A 12,084-nucleotide genomic window follows, 5' to 3' on the forward strand; every position below is an offset into this window, starting at 1 on the left:
CACCACTGTGCTTACCTCTGTACCCTGTTTTACTATTCTAGGTTTGTGTGCTGGAGAGGCAAATATTTGACTTCCTTGGATATCAGTGGGCACCTATCCTGGCAAATTTTGTACATATTATTATCGTCATTCTTGGTTTATTTGGGACTATTCAATATAGACCTCGTTACATAACAGGAGTAAGTACCCTTCCTGCTTCTTTAAAAACATTGAAATACAGATGCAAACTACAAATGTCTTGAAAATTTATATGTATGTCCTCTCTTTGAAGTACTGTTAGTTTGGTTTCCTAGTTTCAGATAACATCTACAGTAATTGGGAATGTCAAGTTTAAAACACTTGACAGTGAATGTAATCAGATTGCATTTTCATAAATTAAACTTTCAGCAAGTATTCTATTGTAATTAAAAACAAACTATGCACTTACATTTCCAAATTATAAGATGGCGTCCTTTGATTTAACACATTTGGATGGGAGTTTTTCCCATTTTAAATAATCATATTTTACAAATTGAATAAAAGTAGTTTTAAGTCAATGCAAATGAACATATAGTTTTGATGTGAAACTATTAACATATATTAGGGTTAATATTTGATACCTTTGAAAGCCAGAAGAGTCTGGATCATAGTCTCTATATTCTCCATAATTCTCTTTTTGGTTCAGAGGGAGTGTTTTGCATCTCCACTCAAGTTAAACTTACTTAACATAAAAGTGAAATCCAACTGTGTTGCTGTTGCTATGGGAACCATAACTTAGAATTTTTTACCTTTGTGTGTGCCTCAGATCTCAGCTATAGCTCTTCATTAATGTAGATTTTTTTTAGTTTCATCATTTTTTCTCTTCTATTTTTGACAAAGGAAAAGTCTATAAGTATTTATTTAAAATTATAAAGCAATTTGGTGGTAAAGGAATATATATAAGATAGTGCAGCTAGAGCTCTGCCTTGTTCAACACAAACCAGCAAGCCTTCTCGGGTTTCACAAAGGCCTCCTTCACATAAAAGATGCCCTCTTATGACCTGTTGTCTCAGTCATCTGGAACCTAGATAAAGCTCACTGGTACTGAAACAGACAATGTGGTGACAGCTGGACCAAGGGATCCACTGTCTGGCTAAGGATGAGTGAGAAACCCATAGCTTTCTCCTCTGGGTGTGTGCCCAGAAATGAGCACATGTCCCCTCTAATGGTGTATAGCCACGTAAATCATGTATAATGTAGGATATGTTTTTTTGGAGGCTAAAGTTTTCCAATACACAAGATACGATAGCATGATTAATTTTCTTATATAAACTGTGATATGATCTAATATAGGGAAAAAAGTATAGCGATTGGGAATTGGTCTTCTGAAGTCATAATACTAGGATTGAAATCTTGCATCTACCATTTTTTTTATACTTTAAACAGGCATAAACTTGCCATTTTTTAGAGTTCCTACTTTTAAAATAAAAGTAATAATTATATTAATTCATGCTTTAATTAATGAATTATAAGCCATCATATTAATGATTCTTAATTTAACTGTTCTCTTTATTTGTGTAAATAATGTTCCTCTGATTATAATCTTTTTAAAATATAATTTATTGTCCAGTCGGCTAACATACAGTGTATATAGTGTGCTCTTAGATTGGGAGGTAGATTCAGTGATTCATTGCTTACATATAACACCCAGTGCTCATCCCACAAGTGCCCTCCTCAATGCCCATCACCCATTTTCCCCTCTCCCCCCGTCCCCCATCCACCCTCAGCGTGTTCACTGTATTTAAGAGTATCTTATGGTTTGCCTCCCTCCCTCTCTGTTTGCAACTATTTTTCCCCTTCCTTTCTCCCATGATCTTCTGTTAAGTTTCTCAAGTTCCACATATGAGTGAAAACATATGATGTCTGTCTTTCTCTGACTGACTTATTTCACTTAGCATAATACCCTCCAGTTCCATCCACATTGCTGCAAATGGCAGGATTTCATTCTTTCTCATTGCCAAGTAGTATTCCATTGTATATATAATCCACATGTTCTTTATCCATTCATCAATTGATGGACATTTAGGCTCTTTACATAATTTGGCTATTGTTGAGAGTGGTGCTATAGACATTGGGGTATATGCGCCCGTACGAATCAGCATTACTGTATCCTTTGGAAAAATTCCTAGTAGTGCTATTGCTGGGTCATAGGGTAGTTCTATTTTTAATTTTTTGAGGAACCTCCACACTGTTTTTCAGAGCAGCTGCACCAGTTTGCATTCCCACCAACAGTGCAAGAGGGTTCCTGTTTCTCCACATCCTCGCCAACATCTGTTGTTGCCTGAGTTGTTAATTTCAGCCACTCTGAATGGTATGAGGTGGTACCTCAGTGTGGCTGTGATTTGTATTTCCCTGATGATGAGTGATGTTGAGCATCTTTTCATGTGTCTATTGGCCATCTGGATGTCTTCTTTTGAAAAGTGTCGATTCATGTCTTCTGCCCATTTCTTAACTGGATTATTGTTTTTTGTGTGTTGAGTTTGGCAAGTTCTTTATAGATTTTGGATACTAACCCTTTATCCAATATGTCATTTGCAAATATCTTCTCCCATTCTGTCAGTTGCTTTTTAGTTTTGTTGGTTGTTTCCTTTGCAGTCCAAAAGCTTTTTATCTTGATGAGTTTCCAATAGTTCATTTTCTGCTTTTAATTCCCTTTCCGTGGGAAACATGTCAAGCAAGAAACTGCTGTGGCTGAGGTCAAAGAGGTTGTGTCCTATTTTTTCCTCTCAGGTTTTAATGGTTTCCTGTCTCATGTTTAGGTCTTTCATCCATTTTGAATTTGTTGTTCTGTATGGTGCAAGAAAGTGGTCTAGTTTCATTCTTCTGCATGTTGCTGTCTGGTTCTCCCAGCACCATTTGCTAAAGAGACTATCTTTTTGTATTCCATTGGATACTCTTTCTGGCTTTGTCAAAGATTAGTTAGCCATACATTTGTCGGTCCAGTTCTGGGTTCTCTATTCTATTCCATTGGTCTGTGTGTCTGTTTTTGTGCCAATACCATGCTGTCTTGATGATTATAGCTTTGTAGTAGAGGCTAAAGTCTAGGATTGTGATGCCTCCCACTTTGGTTTTCCTTTTTGACAATACTTTGGCTATTCAGGGTCTTTTGTGGTTCCATACAAATTTTAGGATTGTTTGTTCTAGCTTTGAGAAGAATGCTGGTGCAATTTTGATTGGGATTGCATTGAATGTGTAGATCGCTTTGGGTAATATTGACATTTTAACAATATTTATTCTTCCAACCCATGAGCATGGAATGTTTTTCCATTTCTTTGTGTGTTCGATTTCCTTCATATGTTTTCAATAGTTTTCAGCATGCACAACTTTTACATCTGTGGTTAGGTTTACTCCTAGGTATTTTATGGCTCTTGGTACAACTGTAAATGAGATCAATTTATTGATTTCACTTTATGTTGCTTCATTATTGGTGTATAGAAATGCAACCGATTTCTGGACATTGATTTTGTATCTTGTGACTTTGCTGAATTCATGTATCAGTTGATCATAATCTTATGAATATGTCACCTCCATCTCTGATAGAGCTCTTGGAATGAATATCTAGATGTGGATGAAAATTTTTGAATAGTTTCAAAACTCAGGCATTGGTTTGGAGGTGTAAGAGGAATTTGGCATTTAAAAAGTGGTCAATAAAGGTTAGTTATAATATGTTTCTCCTTACTGTTATTATTTTTTTAATTTTATTTAAATCCAAGTTAGTTAACATATAGTGTAATCATGATTTCAGGAATAGAATTTAGTGATTCATCACTTACATATAAACCAAATGCTCATCCCAACAAGTGTCTTCCTTAATACCCATCACCCATTTAGCCCATCCCCTCCCAACACTCCTTCAGCAGCCCTCAGTTTATTCTCTGTATTTAAGAGTCTCTTCTGGTTTTCCTTCTTCTCTGTTTTTATCTTGTTTTTCTTTCCCTTCCCCTATGTTAATCTGTTTCGTTTCTTACATTTCTCATATGAGATAAATCATATAGTATTTGTCTTTTTCTGACTGACTGACTTTGCTTAGCATAATGCATTGTATTTCCATCCATGTTGTGGCAAATGGCAAGATTTTGTTCTTTTTGACCACCGAGCAATATTCCAGTGTGTGTGTGTGTGTGTGTGTGTGTGTGTGTGTGTGTGTGTGTACACACACCACATTTTCTTTATCCTTTCATCAGAAGGACATTTGGGCTCTTTCCATAATTTGGCTAATATTTATAGTGCTGCTATAAACATTGGGGTGTGTCAGCCTCTTTGAATCAGCATTTTTGTATCCTTTCAATAAATACCTAGTAGTGCAATTGCTGGGTTGTAGGGTAGCTGTATTTTTTTAAGTGGTCAATAAAGGTTAGCTATATGTTTCTCCTTATTGCTGTTATTATTACTTGAAATGATACCAAACTTCATAGACTAGTGATAGGCTGGCAAGCAGTTTAAAATAGAGCAAAGTGTTCTAAGCTATTGGGTGAACTATTTATTCCCCATTTATTTCAGCCTGCTACAACCCTTAAAACAATTTTGTAGGATTCCTATGTATCAAAGTACAATCCCATCTTTTTAGGTAAAATACATACCAACAGATATTTTCAAGACAGATTGTTTGAGAGTAAAGATGCATGAGCTGAGAGTTAAGATGCCATGGGACACCTTTAAGATTGTTAGATATTTTATATAGCTAAGAGAGCCTCTGAAATCTTTCTGAGGTCTCAACAGTGTGTTTTAGAGCTATGTCTTTGATTTGATCTTGATTAGCAAACAGCATTTTGAATTTCATCTAGAGACAGTATCTTACGTGGAAAACCTCTTGCCAGCTGGAGATACTATAAATGTGAAACTTATTTTCCAACTCCCCAAATCCTGAGTTGGAAATAATATCCTCTAAATTCTGCTTAAAACCTGAATTGTTCTTTCTTTACCTCATCTCTCTCTTACAATATAATATTATATGTGGCTAAAAGATGACAACACTGTCTGCTGTTTTCTTGGAAGTCCCCTTAGCCAGATCCACAAGTTGTTAGGTATATTTTCTGTCTTCCAGTGTTTCAGCAAATGATCAAGTTAATTGTTCTGATAGTAGTTTATTATGAATCCTTTTTTTCTCCAGTCCTCAAAAACAACTTTCTTACTGCCCTCCTTCCTGTCTTCAATGAGATCCCTTCACTGCCCTTCTGGCTTCCACCTACTACCATTTCTCAAAACTAATACTGTGTTTTAAGTTTATATTATAATATCATTTGAGTTTTGGTACCAGTCCGTTTTAGTTATTTATTTCTGCATATTTTCTGTATAGCAGATTTCTGTATAATCAAATTAATGGAATCTAATTTCCATGATGCCATATTAAAGGTCAAAAGTCGATTCAGGAAAATAGAGATTTCACCATCAAAATGGAATTAAGATTTTTAGTTTCCCTAAAGATAGCAAGAGGAATTAAAATTAAAAGAAACTTGAGGGGTGCCTGGGTGGCTGAGTTGGTTAAGCATCTGACTCTTGGTTTTGACTCAGGCCATGATCTCACTCTGTTGCCAAGGCAGAACTACTTGCTATTTTCTCTTTCCCCTTCCTCTCTACCCCTTCCCCCCTTGCTCACTCAGTCTCTCTCTCTCAAAAATAAATAAATATAAACTTAAAAAAAAGAGGGGCATCTGGGTGGCCAGTTAAGTGTCCGACTTCAGCTCAAGTCAGTATCTCATGGTTTATGAGTTCGAACCCCATGTTGGGGTCTGTGCTGATAGTGCAGAGCCTGCTTAAGATTCTCTCTCTCCCTGTCTCTCTGCCTCCTCCTCTAGTCACTCTCTCTCTCTCTCTCTCAAAATAAATGAATAAACTTAAAAAACAACTTGAAAGGAATTATGGATATCAGAAATTCTGATCATTGAAGAATCTCTATTTAGCAGAAAAAATGTATAATTGGGGGCAAGCTGTAACTAACATTAATATATTGCTGCACTTGAGTAATTTCCAACAATCCCTGTGCACTGGAAACTTAGATACAAACAGTGAAATTTATTTTTCTCTCTCCTGGAAATATAGGTCTTTATTATTTCTTTGCCATATTATATGTTTGCATTATTAAACAATTAAGTATAAAAATAAAAACATTCACAATTTTACAATTGAAAACTATTATTAATATTTCTGCATATTCCCTTCATGTATGTGCAAATGAAACATGTCAGATTATGTTACATCTCAAATATGTCATCATTTCTTTAACATTCTATCAAACAGTTATAAAATTCATATGGATATTGTTCATTTAACCTTTCACATTCTTATTTATCATACTCTATAACAATATATACTATATATTGTGGTATGTTATATATTATATATTACATGATTTCCATTTTTATGATAGATAATTCCATATAATCATTTCTGTTAAAATGCTCTCATCTTTATTTGTGATTTCATTCATTAGGAGAAATATCTCAATAGAGTTGAATCATTTTAATTTTAATCATTGCTTAAATCACCTTAAACAATTTTAAGGTTCTTAGTATATAATTGAGTTACCTATCCAAAATTAGTTTACTGAATTATCCTCCCACAAATGTGCAGTGTAGTCTATTTTACTGCGCTCTTGCTAACCCTGAATATTATCTGTTCTCATATTTATCAGTCTTATAGAAGAGAAATGTCATTTTTGTTTTGAATTGCATTTCTTATCTTCACAGAGTTGGACTTTTTCATGTGTTCATTAGCCATTTTCCACTTTGATATCCTTTTTTAGGGGGGTTGTCTTTGGCTTGGATTTATTTATCTTTACTCATTTTTTTGGAGTCAGTGTTTATCATAACAATTTTTATGTATTGATCACATAGTAAAGACATTTATCCTTTATCATAAATTGTTATTTGGGATGTTTATTATTTTTTTCTTATTGAAATAAACTCTATGTCCCTTTGTGATATTTTCTATTGCCTTAAAAATTATAAAATTTAAATTTCATTTTGAAAAGTTTAATGATAAGGCTTCATTATCCTTAGTTCTGATTTTGATAAAACAAAAAGGCAGACAGAGTCCCTGAAATAGAGTCTTAGGAAAATGTGTGCCTTTTCACATTTGTTATTTGTAGAGTTTCAAATTATTGATGGAACATTTTATTCTATTTAATTGGGAAAAAATGATAAAATAATAGCATGTGACATCCTCTGAAACACTGAGCACAGTAGCAATAAATCCAATTTAGAAAATATTGGCAATGAGTTTTGTTTCCTTTACTAATCTCTCACATAAGAGTAAAGAAGAAATATTTAAAACAGGTAACTGGAACAAGAACACAATAGTACCCTTTGAGGGTCTCTGGCATTTCAAGGAATGTAATATGTTGAAGGAAAATAAAATAGATGTTTTCAATACTAAGCAAAGGAAATCTGAAGCCATAGAAAGCCTGTGTTTTGTATAATTCTTGGCAACATCAAGTCTCCCCAAAAAGTCCCAGTTAACTCTGGGTGTAATTTACAAATGCATACATACAAATGGCTCCCGTGAAAGTATTTCCTCATGTCATAAGTGAAATTGTTCAGCACATCTTTATTTGAGCTAAAGATACAGGCAAGCAGGATGTGATTTGGGTTATTCAGTTTATTAGTTAATGACCAAAAAATGTTAATGAGTTGTAGTGCTATAAGTAGTATAAAGTAATCTGAAGACTCTGTAGGTTCCTAACTGCTAAAGGCATGGCAATTTTCTTGGTGATATTACCAGAGGACATGTTGCTGTAATGTTCAAAAATACTTCTTTCTTTTTCCTTCCTTTGTACCTTCCTCCCTACCTTTTTTCCTACCTTCATTCCGATCTTCCCACCTTTCTAGTTTTCTACCATCTTTCCATCCTTTCTCCTTTACTCCCTTCCTCCCCACTTTCATTATTTCTACTTAATTATTTTGTAAGAAAATAGAATATCTTATTTAGCTTGAACCTACTGGCTTGATCAAGGAAACCCAGTCCTAAAACTAGAAATAAATTTAAAATAGCTAAAAATCTGTTACTGAAATTTCATAAAAACAGAGAAAAATATAGCATACTAAGATCACAGTAGTATTTATAAGAATCAGGTTGTTGTTGTTGTTGTTGTTGTTGTTGTTGTTGTTGTTTACCACTTCTATTTCCCTCGACAGATGCTCTTAGACATCTTCCTCTACAAGTCCTATGAACCTCACATTAACTTTACAAAATTTTTGTTCAACTTCAGATGCCTAGGAAATAGCAGAGTTAGGATGTAGTCCCGAGTCCTACTAACCGCCAAACCCATGCTCTTAACACCTGTACTGAATTGCCTCTTAGGAGCACAGTACAGAGGGCCACAATCTATCTGACAAATGCAAACAAGTTTTGTTAAGTTGTTAGCAAATTTAAAATCCATTATGGCATTTGCAATTTGTAAAGCACTTAGATTTTAAATTGTAGTCTGTCATCCCTCTATTAAGGATTATGTTTTTAGCTCTGTATTTAATGAGGAAATGACCTCATGTCTCAAGAATTAAGAACAGAAAACATAGTGATGAATATTTTATTCTTGCAGAGTAACAGCATCACAGGGTATCCTTAATTTCCAGAAATAGTGATTTGGAATGGTGCTTTTTTCTTTTCTTACAGTAATCAGCATTTTGATGATGGTGATAATTCACATATCTGTATATATAATTTATATCTAATATATATTAATTAAAGGCAAAGTATCTCTTTCCACATCTGTTATTGGTAAAGAGCTTCAAATAATTGATAAGAGAATTTTTGTCTATGTAATTGAAAAAATACCCATATTATGTATTGTCCATATTGTTTGGTAAAATATGTATTAATGTATGTTATCATATGTAGTGCAGAGTTTTTTCATGACATAAGATTAGACTGCAATAGCTAATCCTAAAATCAAATGAATATAAATGATTGGGATGCTTTCCTGTTTGTTTGTTTTTTTTTTTTTTTAACTGAAAACGCAAGTGATTAAAATAATGTGGGTAAAGCTAATTTGCTATAATAGGGTTATGGTTAGAAAAAGAAGCCAATATTCATTCATCTTTATCCCTTGTGTTTTAAGAATGATAAACTATTAGACTATATCATTATACCCATTCTACTCATTATTTCAAAATAATAAAGAAAATAATTGTGTACTCTTTTTAGTTAATGCATTAAACTTTTAAGTGGTAATTTCTGACCATTTTTGAGAACTACAGTTCAATTTGGCTACTCTGTCTCAATAGTACAATTTTTTTTTCAAAATATTTACATGTGCTTCTTAATGAGTATTGATTTGTGAATTGACACACATCCTTCTTCCCATTGAGGAGGAGGACACAGCATTAGGAACACAACAATGAAGCAGTTTCAGACAAGACTCACCTGCTTTGACTTCCTTGATTTTCTTCTCTTGCGCTAACATGCTAAAGAAAAGAAACGGCATGTCATCCTGGGCAAGGCCTGAAAGCCACATGACTGAAGCATCAAAAGACAAAGCTGTGGTCCATTTTGTAAAACATTCTGATATGACAGTTTGGGGAATGTATAGATACTGTAGGAGATCAGCAGAAAAGCAGGAAAGCAGATAGTCACATACACAACTTGTATGGAAAAAAAAATCCCTAAATTTCTCGAATTTTCTTTTCTTTTTTTTTTTTTTACCATTTATTTATTTCTGGAAGAGCACAAGTGGGGGAGGGTCAGAGAGAGGGGGACAGAGGATGGGAATCAGTGCTGACAGGCTGACAGCCGCAAGCCCAATGTGGGGCTCAAACTCATGAGTGGGAGATCATGACCTGAACCAAAGTCAGATGCTCAACCGACTGAGCCACCCAGAGGCCCACCCAGGGCTGTAAGTTGAATTTTTATGGTTCATGGAGCTTAGGTCTTGACATAGAATATAACCAACAGTAATAAATAAGAAGCACTTAGTATGTCCTATTTCTGGGTCATATGCTTTTTTTAAGTTTTTACTGCTTAATTTCTTTAATAATGTTACCTCCTAAAAGTGTGTGCATCCCTTGCAGTCATTTCTAGGAAGTTATTAATCTCTGTACAAGCAGTTGTTTTGCCTCTTTCATTCATTTTTTCTCAGAGAAAAAATATCCAAAAGAAAACTTATTGCTGCTAAAGCATTAAAAATGCACACTTTCTGTGTTCAGGACAGAAAATCAATGTAGATTAAAGATGAAGAGACTTGAGATAGTAGCAAATTAACAATGCTTCTAATGACTTAGAGTAGTTGTGAAAATACGTCTTTTCCCATAAGCCTGGGAGGGGGAAAAAACATCATTACACGTTTTATGGATTTAGCCTGTAGTCCTAAAATAAATGTAATCATGCAACATGGTAAATGCAATTTATTCTCAAAAGGAAGTGTTCCCTTGGGGAAGTGTGGGTCATTTGTTCTACAAGAAGATACTTTGTGCTCTCATTCTGGTGTTAGGCTGTGACTAAAGATTTATAGAATACGGTAAATAAAAGTAATTACCTTTTGACAGTCTAAATTCATGTTTGTAAATCATCTAATAATTTTTGGGAAAAAAATTAAGAAGAAACATGTTGTGATATATATGTTTATATTTCTTTTAAAAAATCTAGTTACTTCAGGTATATATTTTATAGAATCAAATAACCAAATTGGATTTATGACAAAATATAAGTCCTTTTTCTTACCTCTTTCCAGCTGGTCCTAATCTTTTTATAGTTCTTCTGGGATAGAAAGATAGATTGACCTATACCTATACCTATACCTGTACCTATACCTATACGTATACCTATACCTGTACCTATACCTATTTATATCATCTATATACATAGAGAATATACCCCAGAGGTTTCGTAAAAGTGAAATCATTTTAGTCTAATTTACTTTTGGATCATACTTTGTTCCTACCTCCTAATCCCCAGCGTTTCTGGTTGTTCTTTTTTTTATTGTTATAAAAGTGAACTGGGTTCTTTTTTCTTTTCTTTTCTTTTCTTTTCTTTTCTTTTCTTTTCTTTTCTTTTCTTTTCTTTTCTTTTCTTTTCTTTTCTTTTCTAGCAGTATCCTAAATATACTTCCAATTCTTATTCATTCTATCTATTGCTTGATCTTCATTCTACTGTTATTTTGGAAACACATTGCTTTCCTCTTCGAATTTAGACCATATTCTTCATATTTGACCATGATTTTATCAGTAGCTTTTTATTTTAATGGTATGCCCTTCTTCCCTGGAGACTTCTCTCATACTACTCTCTCATTTTATTTTATCTAATTTGGTTGCTCTCTGAGCCTGTTAGACATCTATCTTTTCTGCTGTTACCCGAGTTAGATTCATGCTTTCTTAGACCCTATGAATTTTCTTTCTGAAACTCTTTGCACAACTTCCTAAAAAGGCATGTTTGCAAAGTAAACTTTCTGAATTGATTCTACATTTATACTTGAGTAATAGTTTTGTTATATGCAAAATGCAAGGTTGAGAATCATTTTTCTTTAGGACACTGAAGTCATTGTTCAGTTGTACCCTAGGAAGTGGCATTACTGATGGGGAAGTCTGATGTCAATCTGTTCTTTAATCTTTTGTAAATAACTTTTAAAGAAGTTCTTGAAATATCCATTTTATCCTTGTTGTCTTAACATTTCAAAATGAGGTGTCTAAGTGTGGACGTAATTTAAAATTTGTAGGTCTTTTTTGGGGCGCCTGGGTGGCTAAGTTGGTTAAGTGACTGACTTCAGCTGAAACCATGATCTCATGGTTCATGAATTCCAGCCCTGCCTTGGACTCTGCTGACAGCTCGAGCCTGGAGCCTGCTTCAGATCCTGTGTCTTTGTCTCTCTGTGCCCCTTCCCCACTCATGCTCTCTCAAAAATAAATAAACATTAAAAAAATGAAAACAAAATTTGTAGGTCTTTTTTGATTTGAAAACACATGAATGCCTTCAACTCTGCACTTTGCATGTATCATTTTTAATTTTTTTAATGTTTATTTTTGAAAAAGAGAGAGAGAGAGAGGCACAGTGTGAGCAGGGGAGGGGCAGAGAGAGAGAGGGAGACACAGAATCCAAAGCAGGCTTCATTCAGGCTCTGAGCTGTCAGCACAGAGCCCA

The 12,084-nt window shown here is 34.2% G+C and overlaps 1 protein-coding gene across 6 annotated transcripts in view; it reads left to right on the forward strand.

Moving 5' to 3' along the window:
* Positions 1 to 12,084, forward strand: part of NKAIN2 (sodium/potassium transporting ATPase interacting 2) — a 1,000,454-nt gene that overhangs the window by 471,349 nt on the left and 517,021 nt on the right. For all 6 annotated transcript variants that reach the window (XR_009263279.1, XR_009263281.1, XR_009263280.1 and 3 more), the window contains exon 2: positions 42 to 179. Coding sequence is in view for 2 of the 6 variants with exons in the window: in XM_058735148.1 (XP_058591131.1) it covers positions 42 to 179 (138 nt within the window). In the remaining 4 variants the exon portion in view is untranslated. The remainder of the gene's footprint in view (positions 1 to 41; positions 180 to 12,084) is intronic.

The sequence above is a fragment of the Neofelis nebulosa genome, chromosome 6, assembly GCF_028018385.1.
Source record: "Neofelis nebulosa isolate mNeoNeb1 chromosome 6, mNeoNeb1.pri, whole genome shotgun sequence".
NCBI classification, from domain to species: domain Eukaryota; kingdom Metazoa; phylum Chordata; class Mammalia; order Carnivora; family Felidae; genus Neofelis; species Neofelis nebulosa.